The sequence below is a fragment of the Marmota monax genome, unplaced genomic scaffold, assembly GCF_021218885.2.
Source record: "Marmota monax isolate L192 unplaced genomic scaffold, Marmota_monax_Labrador192_F-V1.1 WCK01_AAM20220418_F8-fsc00012, whole genome shotgun sequence".
In the NCBI taxonomy this organism is placed as follows: Eukaryota; Metazoa; Chordata; class Mammalia; order Rodentia; family Sciuridae; genus Marmota; species Marmota monax.
In genome coordinates, this window is record NW_026695227.1 from 29,257,309 (window position 1) to 29,272,129 (window position 14,821).

The following is a 14,821-nucleotide window of genomic DNA, read 5'->3' on the forward strand; positions in this document are numbered from 1 at the left end:
GCTAAGGATTGAACCCAAGGCCTTGTATATGCTAGCATTCTACCAATGAGCTATACCCTCAACCCCCCAATTTTTTCATCAAATTTCAATAATCCTTTAAAAATAAAGATTGATGTATAATAAAATCAGTGAAGTATGCAATAAAATTTAATACCACATATTCTATTACTTTATGTTTAAAAGTGTCCAGAGCATTCTTTCTAAATATAATACTTATTAGTGCAGGAATTTACAGCATGTACTTTACCTCTGTAATTTCAGGGAATTCATCTTCACTATCAGTTAATTTATGACTTTTTTTTTCTGTTTCTTGGGAGATTGTGACAGGGATCTCCTTTTCAAGAGGTACACGAAGATGCAGTTCTACTGAATCATGTAATGAATGTTCCTGTTCCTGCAATCTCTGAAAACCAGAACAGCAGAATAGTGCAATAAGGAAATCTACTATTTGACTTATGTATACTGAGTAGTTCTAGTTGGAAAGACCAAGAACATATACCACTCATCATAAAATGCTATGCCACCACATACAATCTTGCAATCACAACAGCAGTTACCCAAATCCAGATAACCTTCTAAACTAGTTTCAATTTGGACATGCTATTTATTTATAATCTTTTTTAAAGATTTTTTTTTAGTTGTAGATGGACACAATACCTTTATTTATTTATTGTTATGTGGTGCTGAGAATTGAACCCAGTGCATCACCCATTCAAGGCAAGCACTACACCACTGACTTACAACCCTAGCCCCTATAATTTTTACCTGATTTTGAAGCTGTAATGCCAGTGCTTTCTGCTCTTCAATCTGGCGCAATCTTTCCCGAGCACGAGAATCATAAACACTAGTTCTATAAAGTGAAAACAAAAATGACACAAATGGAGATCACCCTCTTGGGATCAAAACACTGTTGACATGCAGTGAATATCAAATACAAAACCCTCACACAGAAAGACCTTACACTAACTTATGCCTCATCACATTTATATTTTAAGACACAGAGTAAAACGACAGAGTTAGTTAATGAAATTATCTCACCACTTTGACTGAAATGATTGTCTCCTAGTGTACTGCTCAATGTGAACAGGTGACTTTTGTAAATATTTATAATTGTGTAGCCACCTTTTTTTAATATTTATTTTTTTAGTTGTAATTAGACACAATACCTTTATTTTGTTTATTTATTTTTATATGGTGCTAAGGATCAAACCTAGGGCCTTGCACATGCTAGACGAGTGCTCTATCACTGAGACACAACCCAAGTCCATGAGCCCCTTTCTAACATGCTTCTAAAATTATGTGAAAGTGAAACTTCATTCTGAATCCCAAATAAGACATTAATTTTTAGTTAAAACACATTGTTGTATTAAAATACATACACATTGTATTTAAAGTATTGTAAAAAGTCACAAAGAGCAGAGGGTTTAAAAAACTAAAAGTTAGTTCTTGGAACTGGAAACTAAATGCCTTCAGTAAATAAGTCAGTTTTACCAGTGTCAAAATTAAAACATATATTTTCCTTTATATATAATGTCTAACTTTGAAATATTTTTCCAATTCAATTTAGTTTCAACAATTGCTATAATTTAGTAAACATAAAAATAGAAATATCCCAATTATAAGAGAATTTCTAAAACTCAGTAAACTTTGGAGTTCAAATAGGTAATTCTTAATGACCAAAAAAAAAAAAAAAGATAATCAGGATGATTAGCTAATTGTTTCTCTTCTTCTAACTGAAAATGAAGTGACTGAGAAAGAAAAATCATACTAAAAACAAATAACTTACAATTCTTTGATCCACAGCTCTGCCTGGAAGAAAGCAGGACTATAGGTGGAAGGAAAAAATGAGCCAGAGAGATTTATGAGAAAACTTAAATATTTTTATCAACAAAAGCAATCATTTATATAGTTTATAATAATACTTTATAGAATAAGTATAAGGTACCTAATTAATATAACTATAATATTATCTGAGAATAAAGTTGTAAAATATTATCTGAGAATAAAAGAACACAAATGAGTCATCTGCTTACACATTTCTTAAAAAGATCACCCAATTAAGTTTAGCATAGTTCCCCAATTGCATGAGAGGACAGTATGTGAAAAAGCACATTACTAGTCAAGATAATATATTAAGCTAGAACTTTACTCTTATTAAATGGTTTATGCTGACAGATTTATTAATGATTTACTCAAATCTTAGGGATTCTTGGATTTCTTGTCAGTCAAAGTCAAAAAGTATCCATCCAAATCATAATAGTTGCTGAACATTCCCATCCACCAAATATTCCCTATCAAATGGCTAATAAGTCAATGAGCGCCAAAGCAGAGAAGAACAATGCAAATCCATTCCAGAGCTAAAAGATCAATTCCACTGTAGTTCCTACTGCCATTCTAAGTGAATAATGCTTAATGGTGTCACAGGCATGTTAACTGTCCCAACTGCTTCTTGTTTTTCTTGACTTCAACTCCTTGAAAACCCCTAACTAAGGAATCTATCACAGAAACAACTGAAAGAAAAGTGAACACTTTTCTGAAGAAACAGAAAAAGTAAAAAGAGCTTTAAATAAGGAGTTAAGAGACCTATATCTCCTGGAGCAGTCCCCATTTAGTTTTATAATTTTGAGTAAGAGACATGGGCATTGTTTTCAAGATTTATAAAATTCAGTGTGATATAGAGTCTCTTTCAGTCCTTAAATCTCTATAATCTCTCCTAGTAAGGGTACTAACAAGGGCTCAGAGGATAACCCTTGCCCCTTAGTCTAACTTTGGAGAGTTTGTATCCCCAGTAATCCTTAGGTTGCTATTCCACTGCCTCTGCATTGTCATTGTCATTAATAACAGCCTATCCCCTTGGCACAATGAACACCTGATAAAGACCAAGATAGAAAGCCACAGAGAACAGTGGTAGCACTGTGAGGGCTGTTTAGTGTATGGTACTAAAAATAAATGAACATGAGAAGGTGCTTATTACACAATATAAAGAAATTTCACAGTCATGGATCATGCTATTAAAATCTGGCTTTCCTTATTAAAACAAAAACTTGATAAAGACAGAAAAGTACTTTTTATTTTGTAAACTACCACATCTTCTGCAACTAGAATAGTTCCTTGCACACAGTAGAGACTTAATATTTGAATGAAAGAATAATGCAGGGGCAAGTACTTCTCTTCAATGGATTAAGGTATCTACTGTCTCAGGAAAGCCAAATAGGGGAAATTTCCTTTTCCAAAGAGATTATATATTACTTCTCATAGAAATGAAGCATACAGTAATAGTAATAACTACAACTATATGTGTATGTGTGTACATGTGTGTTTATACATACACACACACACACACACACACACACACATATATATATTTTGAGACAGGGTCTCACTAAGTTGCTGAGACTGACTTTGAACCCACCATTCTCCTGCCTCTCCTTCTGAGCTGCTGGGATTACACGCATGCGCCACTGTGCCTGGCTAACTACAACTATATTTTGAACACTGACTTGGTGCTCCATATGTAAAACTTTGCTCTAGGTGTTTTACATACTAGTGAAGCTTCATGATAAGCCCCATATTATTTAATCCTTAATATATATGTAATATATATATATACACACACACACACACACACACACACACACACACACAGAAAAGGAAACTCAGGTTCAGAAGGATAATTTGACTTGGAATAGCCAGGATTAGAAATCTTATCTAATTCCGAAGACTGTGTTCTTTATACTTGTAGTTAAATGCCTTTCAGTAGACTGATTCATTAAGCAAAAAGGGAAAAAAATGAGTACTAGGGCTACTTAGAGTATTTCAGGTTCTCTAGGATATTCATTTATTTAGCAAAGATTTATTTTCTAAGCACCCATCACATGTCAGGCACTATGATCAGTACTGGGTGATGACTAGGTTCCATTTTCAACAAATAGTATCACGTAATCAATCTTACCCAACAGACCATTTCTCCTTCATCTCATCCTTTAGTTGTCACTAGATGTCCTCCATAAAGGAAAAGACTTAGTAAAGAATCATTGAGGAAGTCTTTTTACATTTCTAGCAGTGCTAGGGATCGACCCCAAGACTTTACACATGCTAAGGAAGCGTGCTACCACTAAACCACACCTTCAGCCTAGTGAGAGCACTCTATCTTTGAGTAATTTCTTCCTGAGAGAGAAAACCTACTTCTTTTGGGGTACCAGGGATTGAACTCAAGGGCACCTGACCACTGAGCCACATCCCCAGCACTATTTTGCATTTTCTTTAGAGACAGTCTCACTGAGTTGCTTAATGCGTTGCTTTTGCTGAAGCTGGCTTTGAATTTGAGATCTTCCTGTCTCAGCCTCCTGAGTGGCTGGGATTACAGGCATGTGCCACCATGCCTGGCTGTGAAACACTTTTAAAATGCTTTATCTGTAAGTTCTTCTTCACATAATTCAATGGTAGAGTACTAATACTGGCATTTTATTTATAAGTAATATGAGGTTCAGAAGAATAACTTCAAAGTTACAGGAAGCCTGAAAGAGCCAAGATCAGAAGTCAGGTCCGACTCTGAAAAACTAAGAAATAAAGAACCCAAACTACAAAGTCTCCCTGAGTCACTCAACAGAAAATTTTAATGAATACTCAAAGCTTAGAATGAATGGGGGAGCTGCAAAGAAGTAGTGGAAATTAAATGAGAAAGAACATTTTATTATCTCTAATCTCCTCAATGGAAAACTAAAACTGCCATTCTAGCAACTGAAATGCCAAGACCATAATACGGCAAAGAAATCTAAGTAATAACCTAGTGAATTACAGAGGGAGATGTACTTGACACCTCCCAGAGAAGTATTGACACCTCCCAGAAGTAAAGTTTCATATGTAAGTCACTCTTGAAATGAAATTTAAAGATAAAAGAGACTACTGTTAGATCAGTTGACAGAATATTCAAGGCAGAAAAAAAATTGGCAAAAAAAAGCATATCATATTTAAAAACTAAAACAAATTCAGCATTTGAAAATACATGAAAAGAGTCTCATATTTCCACATGGCTTCCTCTCACTTTCATTATGTCTCTACTCAGCTGGCACTTGACTGAAGACTTGCCTCAACTACCCTATACATGTAATTTTTCTCCAACCCTAGCCTACATATTAGTCCCTTTTTCTTTACAACATTTATAACTACTAGACATATATGTTTATGTGCTCCCTACTTGTCTCCTATCACTTCCCTCATCTAAAATACAACTCCTTGAGGGCAGAGACTTTTTTTCTCTGCTGTTATCCCCATTGTCTATTCCGGTACCTGGCACATAGTAGACTCTTAATATTTAAATACTTGTTAAAGAAATGTGCAATGGAAGGTAAGGCTTATGGAGGAAGTGCTCACTATACAATACTAAGGAGTTTGGGTTTAATTCTATGTCTAATAAACCACCCTTGAAAGAGTTTAATAAATGGTCATAAATTCCTTTAATGAATGATCAGATATTTTAGAAAGATCACTCTGGCTATAGGATGGAAAATGAACTGAAGAATAAAGTAGAAGAATTTTAGAAAGATCACTTTGGTTGCAGCATGAAAATGGATGAAAGAATAAGGTTGAAAATGAATTAACATAGTATGGTGGAAGATGAAATGAAGAACAAAAGGAAGGCTGGAGGAAAGATGATCAATTAGGAAGTCACTGAAATTCAAATAATACATGAGAAAGGTTTGAATTGAGGCAATTTTGTGTTACACAACTCTTAGTAAAGAAATTTTGGTTAAACAAAGGGAAAATTATATGTTAAGAATGACCTTTTCACTCTTCATTGTGTATAAGAGAAATGAAAAGTTGTGCTCCATTTGTATACAATGAATCGAACGCACTCTGCTGTCATGTATAACTAATTAGAATAGAGAGAGAGAAAGAGAGAGAGAACGACCTTTTTCCTAAGTTTACCTGGGAGTTGGAGTCTGAGACTCTTTCACTTTGAGTAAAATCACAGAGTCTGAGCCTAAACAAAGAAACACAAGAGCATTTCCTGATTAATAAAATTCCACCGTTATATTTTCTATTTGTCTTAGTTCAAATTCCTAAACTTTATTATATTCTATTTCCCCAAAAATAACAGCATTAGGACAAAGATATTAAGAAAGAGAAAGAGAGACGGGTCTCTTTCACTGAGACCATTAATAGGTCTTAGTGAAGAGCTTGTCTTACAAATAAGAAGTCACTCTGAAATACAAGCATATTTGCCCTTTTGCATCCACCCTTGGGATGTGTTTACTCCCTGTGCTTTCTTTTAATAATCAATCCAGATAAAGTTAACTGGCTGTTAAAATTAAAAATACAATTATACTTGGAAAATAAGAACATGCAGTCTTGAGCTCGTGATGGACCCATGAAAATGAATTAGGTGAAAGGAAGGGAAGGGAAAGGGGAGGGAAAGATATAGTACTGTAGGAGGACTCTATAACATACAAATTTTATCATTATATCATTTGTTTCTGGAATAAATACTCCTCTAGGGCAGCAACCATATCCTTATAAAGTGCTATGATTAGAACCTCATTTAGAGTATTTATTAAGTGGTACAAGGAGAGAATTAAACAGGGCAATGTAGTATATTTGTTCCAATCTAATTGTATCTAAGTATCTGCCACACAATGTATGATTCTGAGGTTAAATTTTATTTTGTTTTGACTTTTTTGTGCAGTCCTAGGGATGAAACCCCAGGTCTCACCCACACTACACAAGCACACCACCACTGAGCCACTTCCCTAGCTCTGCCCCACCTTCTATTAAATAAATAACTTCAAAAATGTAATACAAGTTTTCATGGGTATGTGTAACTATATAATGATGCCACCATGGTGATGTCACCAGAATTTTTTTTTTCATATTTTTTTGGCTGTAGATGAACATAATACTTTATTTATTTTTTATGTGGTGCTGAGAATCAAACCCAGTACCTCACATGTGCAAGGCAAACGTCTACCACTGAGCCACAATCCCAGCCCCCATGATGTCACCAAAAATTTTAATCCTCAAGTGAGAATTAAAACCAAAAAAAAAAAAAAAAAAGATTAAAAAAAAAATCAAATGAATTGAGGAAGGAGGAAAAGTCTTGTGCTCAATCTATCAAGATTCCTAATGTCAAAAAAAAAAAAAAAAAAAGATTCCTAACGTCTGACCATTTAACCCACAATTTGTTTTAAGTTACATACCTAAATATGTACAAGTGTACCATAATACATACCAAAAAATGGAGAGAACTATTATAGCAAAACCTTAAAGGACCAATGCCAAAAGTTAGGAAAAAAAACTCTCTCCAAAACTTGCTGACAATCATTCTAAAATGCATAAACCTATAATGGCTTAGTATTATATGTTAAATACTTATATTTCAATACATTTTTGATATATCTCAAAACTCCTAGAACTTCAGTTTACTTGATTTTCATTGCAAAGTAATTAAGAAACAGGGAAAGTGCTGAAGCAACTGGGCTGGATATACTCTGATTCTAGGTTCTGCCTCAGGCAATTAGTCATTTAGATATTATATCAAATCATTTACAATTTGATGTAAGAAAAGAGTACCACCTCCCCCAAAAAAAGGAAAAAGTAGTATTTCATTATTTTACTTGTATGTTTAGCTTGCTCATGGCATGATTAGTTGAATTATGTTTTTAAAGTCTCATATATGTATATATAGTGTATATGTATGTTATGTGTGCATTACAATGTTGCCAATAATCAATCCAGATAAAGTTAACTGGCTGTTAGAATTAAAAATACAGTTATACAATATCATTTTTACCTTCAGATTGTGTGTTTGATGCTGGTAAATTATCTGGTTGATGTGGAAGAGAGTGGTGATGATGGGGTTGATGGCAAGGATCAGAATCTGTGGATCCAAATGGAACATCTGGGGTATATGACGGTAAGGAATATGCACTGTGAGACCGCTGTTCCTGGGTAGTTAAAATGCTGGCAGATCCAGATGATGAAGTATCAGAACCAATGACATGAGATGCACAAGAATTTCCATTTTTAAACAGTGAGTCTTTCAAAGTATTCTTACTGGAGCTAAGACATCGAGACCTAGCAAGAGAACGATATAGTTTGAATATCAAATAGCAAATTGTAGAATTAAATTAATCTAAAAAGATGCTTCTGTAACTCACAGGTGTAAAGGAAAATGTGTGGTGGGTTTGGCTACAGAGAACTGTTTCCCTGTGACCATCTGTAGCAGTTGTCTGTAGATCTCTTTTTCTTCTTCTTGAACTGTCTATAAGACAAAAAAATAAAGATCTTAAATACATTCAATGAGACAAGTATTTCTCAAAGTAGCATCTAGATGAGATCCCAGAAGTTCAAATTTCTTTTTTTTTTTTTGTTTAAAGAGAGAGAGAGAGAGAGAATTTTTTAATATTTATTTTTTAGTTCTCGGCGGACACAACATCTTTGTTTGTATGTGGTGCTGAGGATCGAACCCGGGCCGCACGCATGCTAGGCGAGCGCATTACCACTTGAGCCACATCCCCAGCCCCAGTTCAGTCAAATTTCAAGCAGACTCCTAAAGGTAATTAAGAACTGTTGTACATTAGGCTGAGAGGTAATACACCTGTAATTCCAATGACTTGGGAGACTGAAGCACAAGGATGGCAAGTCTGAGGCCAGCCTCAGCAACTTTGCAAGACCCTCAATAACTGAACAAAACCCTGTCTCAAAATTTTAAAAAAATAATAATAAAAAAGGGCTGGGGATAGTGGTAAAGTACCCCTGGGTTCAACTCCTTCCCCAAATCTATATGTAAAAGAATATTCCAGATAGAGGAACAGCAAATGCAAAACCCTGAAATAGGAATGTGCCTGACGTATTCAAGAAGTAGTAAGGTCAGTGTGAATGATGGGAAGGGTAGAAAGAAATACAGTCACCTAGCCAAGAACTACACTGCATAAGAATAAAATAATATTAGTGATATTACTATGTCAGTTCATTACATCATTATTTACTGTAACCATATAAAACATCTACTCTATACAGATCCCCTGAAGCAATGGACTGTGTTCAAGAAGTTTCAGTTATTTTTTTTTTAAATCTTACAAACTGTGTAATATAACTACACAATAATTTCAAACACGGTGGTAGGGTTAGCAGCACCTTGCAGTGACATACAATACGTGCATAAGTATTTTATTCAATTACAAATATTTGTTAAAAGCCAAATGAATTAAATGATTAATTACAAAGGCAAATAAATACTTATTTTTTCTTCTTGAATCTTTAGTTGTTGCTACAGAGTAAATTATAATTACATTGCCAATATAATGTTACTCATCTACTAGAATATACTTAAACTGTGAGGCATGACAACTCCCTTTGAGGAAAAAAAAAAACTATCCTTAAAGGTGTATAGCTAAGTTAGAAAAGAAAGAACAGACCCAAGAGGAAAAACAACAACAAAAACAAAGAAAGAAACAAAAAACCCACAACAACAAAATCTTGCAATGCTCTATGTGGGAGGAAAAAAAAAAACCTCCATTATTTTATCCCTTAGATATTAATACTGTATTCAAGATGATGGTGACCTCCTGTTCCACAGTTTGTGAAAATACTATTTACAGTACTGGGCTGGCACCTCCATGATGGCACAAAAATAAGGCTAGAAACAGACATTACCAGGTATAAAGTAATATCAATAACCAAATCTGTTATTTTTGGCTATTCTACTGAAAAGAAAACACTTGAAAAACTTTTGTCTGTATAATCTTAAATTACCATTATGAAGATTCTTTAAGAGCAGAATGAAAACACATTATTATAGATTATTAGATGGTAAGAACAGTCTGTTGATCAACTCAACAGTGATCTTCTATATGCAGGAAATCTGTGTTAGCTGGCATTTTATGGACCAGGAGTTTCTGTATATCCTAAATTTAAGTGTTAACTCTTCTAGTATACCGAATAACCTAATCAACATACATTAAAGTTATCAATAGACTGTTTCCAAGAGTAGTTAAGATGAAAGGAGGGAAGGGAAATCAGGCCACCTGGGTCATAAAATTAAATCTTAATTAACCAACACTTTTAGTACATATCCACTGTCCCACCAAACTGGATTTTAAAAACCTTTGTTTATTACATCATAGAGGGAAACAATGTATATACCCCAGTATGAGACGTTACTTTGCAGAGCATCTCTTGATACCAAGGGAATGTTTTAAAAAAAAAAATCATTTCCATCACATGAAGATCTCAAAAGAACATGGAGTAAAATGAAACAGAAAAGATATTTGTTCCAAAGGTATCAACCACCAAAGTTAAAAACACTTCTTTCTCACATCACAGAGCCAACTATTTTCTCAGAATAAACTTTTATATTTATAAGATACAAAGAACCAAGGGATCATAAAGTAACTTTACTAACACAAATTAAGAGAAATCTAGATTAATTCAATGTAAAGATCTAATTAAAAAGTAATTTAACACACACTAGTCCCCTATAAATCATTTTCTCAATAAATGTAACTTCAAAGAAAAGATTTTGACCCTGAATAATCTCATACTTACTAGTGGACATAAAATAAAAAAGAATAGATTATCCTTATTCCAAACCCTTAAAGCCTCATGTTTCCAGTTTAAACTAATTTATGGTTTTAAAAGTTTAAAGTTTTCATTGTTTTACATATTATTTTGGAGGTCACAAGGACTTTTTTTTTTTAAATGATGGTAGGTACTTTTTCTTTCATTAAAACAAAAAAAATGAACGTTACGTTCTATTTGGAACCATTTCTGTCAAAGAAAAGATAGTTTAGGAAACATTCAAAAGAACATACATAACACTTGGTTTTACCAAATAATGCACAAAAACGGTAAGTCACTTGAAACATCAAATACACTCCTGTTTTAAAGCATCTAGTACTAAAAAATTTTTTAAAAACCACATCTTTCTCTCTATATTATTAAAGTGTTTTTATACTTAAATAAGAAATTAGGAAATGAAGAGGAAAAGAAGCAATAATTAGATAATATGTTGAAATTCAGGAGGCTGTCTAACATTACATTTAAAAAACTTAGTTTAGGACCAAATTTTAAACAGTGTAAGATTAATTAAGGTGCTGAATTCTACTAAGAAAAATATGTGACATATTCCTGCAATTAGGTGATATTTCTGCAAGAGGCTCCATCAAAAAATTGAACTGTAAGAGTATAACAATTTTTAGAGTGCACAAAATGAACCTTAACAAACAAGCCAATTATTTTTACAAATTATCCAAATAACTTTGTAATCTCCCTAACTTTTATTTTGCTTAAATAACTTTTAAAACATACAAATAAATTTCAAGTACAAAATGTATATCACTCAATAATTTTCTATTAAATTCAAATGCTTTGTTTATGACAAAACTGTAAAGCATTGAAGAGAAAGGAATAAAACTATCCTTGCCATTTATATAAAATCTAACATCTTAAAATGCTCAATAAGTTACAGAGAAGCATGTCTGGAAGTAATATGTAATTGTTCTTACCCTTTAAATTTTGTATTGTTGCTAGTATTTTCTCTTTTTCTAACAGAAATTTACATCCTCTATAACAAAAACTGGAAATGTTCTATAACTGTGCTGTGCAATATAGTAGCCACTACCCACATGTGACTAATGAATGCTTGAAATGTGGCTTGTGACTAAGAAACTAAATTTTTAATTTCATTTAATTTGAATTAATTTAAATAACACTTGTGGCTACTGGTTATCCCAACTGAACAGCACAGCTCCTCAATGCTACACTCTCAATCAGTTATTCTGTATAGCCACAACTTGGAGATTTCCAAATTCTTTCAAATCCCTGTGGTAAGTCTGAACAAACAGTTCAGAGGCAGCATTTTTTGTAAATATCTTCATATTTCTAAATTTGACAGACAAATCCAGCATTGATACCCAATCTTCATATTTTCTATTTTTTTAATTATACATGAAAATAGAATGTATTTTGACATATTATACATACATGGAGTATAACTTCTAATTCTTGTGGTTATACATGATGTGGAGTTACACTGGTCATGTATTCATATATGAACATAGGAGTTATGTCCAATTCCTTTTACTGTCTTTCCTATTCCCACCGCCCCTTCCCTTCATTCCCCTTTGTCTAACCCAATGAACTTCTATTCTCCCCCTCCACCTTTATTGTGTGTTAGCATCCACATATCAAAAAGAATATTCAGCTTTTGATTTTGGGGGATTGGCTTATTTTACTTAGCACAATAGTCTCTAGTTCCATCCATTTACTGGCAAATGCCATAATTTCATTCTTCTTTATGGCTGAGTAATATTCCCTTGTGTATATATACCACATTTTCTTTATCCATTCATCTGTTGAAGGACACCTAGGTTGGTTCCATAACTTAGCTATTGTGAATTGAGCTGCTATATACATTAATGTGGCTATGTCACTGTAGTATGCTGCCAATTTTCATTCTTTAAACAGAAGCAAATATATCTCTCTTGGAGATCCCAACATTCCCATGGAAATAACATTTTCTCCAGTTCATAAGTTTCCATCAATTAATTCTCTATTCATAAGGAGAAAATGTATTATTTCTGTATTACTGGTAATGCCAGAGATTCAATATTTAAATAATTTGCTCTAAGTTAGATACTAAAGTTGTTTCAATATTTGTCTACTCCTATGGATTATTCTATAGTACAAGTGGCTTGCTTTTCATAGTAGATACAGATCAAAAATCAACTGAGGAAAGATTTCCTGCACTTCATTTCATTACTTAGGTTCAATCCTTAGCATCTTCTTTGCACTGTAGTAGGAAGGAGAAACTACAGCCTCAAGTCCTGATTTAGCCTGTGCCTTGAAGGGTTGGCTGGAGGGATAAATAGTCAGTCCAAGGGGAGCATGGGTGGTCCAAAGGAGTAGCTGATGGGTGAATGTCAATCTTATGTTGATCATATGGAGATTACTCAGCTGCTATGCTGCTGCAGTTTCCTTCCCGAATCTTTCTGTACTCTTTAAGCTCTGGCATAAGCACAAGCCCCGTAAGTTCAGTAACTAAGAAAACATTATTTAGTTTGTAATAACTAATACATATGATACAAAATTCAATAGTACAAAAATATAATAAAAAATAAATCACCCTTTCATCATTGTTGCCCAGCTCTTATCATCAAAGGTAAATGTTGCCAGTTTCTTGTTTAGCTTTTGCCCTATGAAATGAGTTACTAGTTCTGCCATTCTTCCCTTGAATATTTTAGATGAACTAAAACTTTTAAAATGCACATTTTTACTAAACATTTGCTAAACTACTTCACAATAATCAGGTTTTGTTACTTGAGAGGCCCACTTGCCCCCAAAAACCAAATGGAAAAAGTAATGGGAAAGGCAGAAAAGAGACTTTAATCAGTATAGGTTACACCATAAGACAAGGGGACTGGCATCTTTTATCGTGTCTTCAGGGATACTGACCTGAGCTTCCATACAGACAAGTAAACACAGAAATATGCATAAGCAAACACTATTGGTCAAACTGATTGATCATTATCTCAGAATGGGAAAGAACCTTATCAGAGATAAGTTGCTATTATGAGGGGGTAGTTTCTATACCTTTATGGATCATATCTATTATTCCTGGAATCCAAGTGATTTGTGCTTATGCCAGAGCAAAGAAGACAGACGAAAAATGGAAGCAGAGATGCAAAGTCTTTTATCCTGCTTTTAATTACCCATTGGACATTTGTAAATCCAAGTAAAAAGTCTAAGTCCTTATTAAAGTTTTGACACCTAAGAAATCTTCAATTACCAAATTTTGCAATTATTTAGCAAATAATACTATAATCTTGTGTCCATGCTCAGTAATCTCCACTAGGCAAGAATCATATCACTATGTTGTATAAAAGAAGGCATACCAGAGGAGACTTACTCACAAGAGCTGGGTTCTAGGCCTGCCATTACTAGATGTGTGATCTCTGACTTTTACTTTCCAAATCTGGAAAATATGGATACTAACTCACTTTCACCTATTTCACTGGGTTAATGAACTCAGCATAATAATACATGTAGGAAGCACACTATAAACATTAATCCAGTATAAATGTAAAGTTATTATTATTCATTTCTATTTTCACAATAACCAGTTAATTAGATGTGTAATAAATTAGATGCTAAACAGATATATAGTAAATATGCAACTGAACAGGAAAAACCCTGATTCCTATTGTACAAATTACATGCGGTACTGTATTTACAAAATTTTATTTTTTTCTTTAGGTTTACTGGATGAATATAACAACTTAAGTGTCACCAAAACATCTTTTTTTTTTCTTTTTCTTTTTGCAGGGGATGGGGGAAATCTAGCACCTCAAAGATCTTACCCAAAATAAAAAGCTATAAATCATTTCATAGTCTTTTTTTTTTCTTTCATATTTAGGAAAAATTCATCCTAGTGGGAAGGACAGGTGTTCTATCAAATTTTATCAAAACAAAAACTGTTTAGCAAGTTAATAGTTTTGCCACTGGAAATAAAAATTTAAGGAGTCTCCAGGGAAAAAAGAGAAAGAACGAGCAAGAAAGAGTGACAGATTGATATATGAGAAGCCATTCGGGTAATAAGGAAATTAAAGCCAGTCACACAACAGAAACAGAAGATGGGAAGAAAAATAATGAAATTCTGATAAAATAGGTCTTTAATTCCTTTAGTCGAGATGTCAGAATTCAAGAAGAGTAAATAAGAAGAAAAAACACAGAAAGGATTAAGTAAATAGAGTAAGTATAAACACCTTATCAGAGGTAACAAAAGATCCTAACTTTTAGCAGCTTTTGATTCAGGTTTTCCTTA

The 14,821-nt window shown here is 33.5% G+C and overlaps 1 protein-coding gene across 3 annotated transcripts in view; it reads right to left on the reverse strand.

Moving 5' to 3' along the window:
- Senp1 (SUMO specific peptidase 1) overlaps positions 1-14,821 on the reverse strand; it is a 55,109-nt gene that overhangs the window by 21,465 nt on the left and 18,823 nt on the right. For all 3 annotated transcript variants that reach the window (XM_046436247.2, XM_046436245.2, XM_046436246.2), the window contains 6 exons: positions 8,157-8,260; positions 7,790-8,073; positions 5,929-5,983; positions 1,787-1,825; positions 766-850; positions 248-403 (listed from right to left, as the gene is read on the reverse strand). In XM_046436247.2, coding sequence (XP_046292203.1) covers positions 248-403; positions 766-850; positions 1,787-1,825; positions 5,929-5,983; positions 7,790-8,073; positions 8,157-8,260 — 723 coding nt within the window. The remainder of the gene's footprint in view (positions 1-247; positions 404-765; positions 851-1,786; positions 1,826-5,928; positions 5,984-7,789; positions 8,074-8,156; positions 8,261-14,821) is intronic.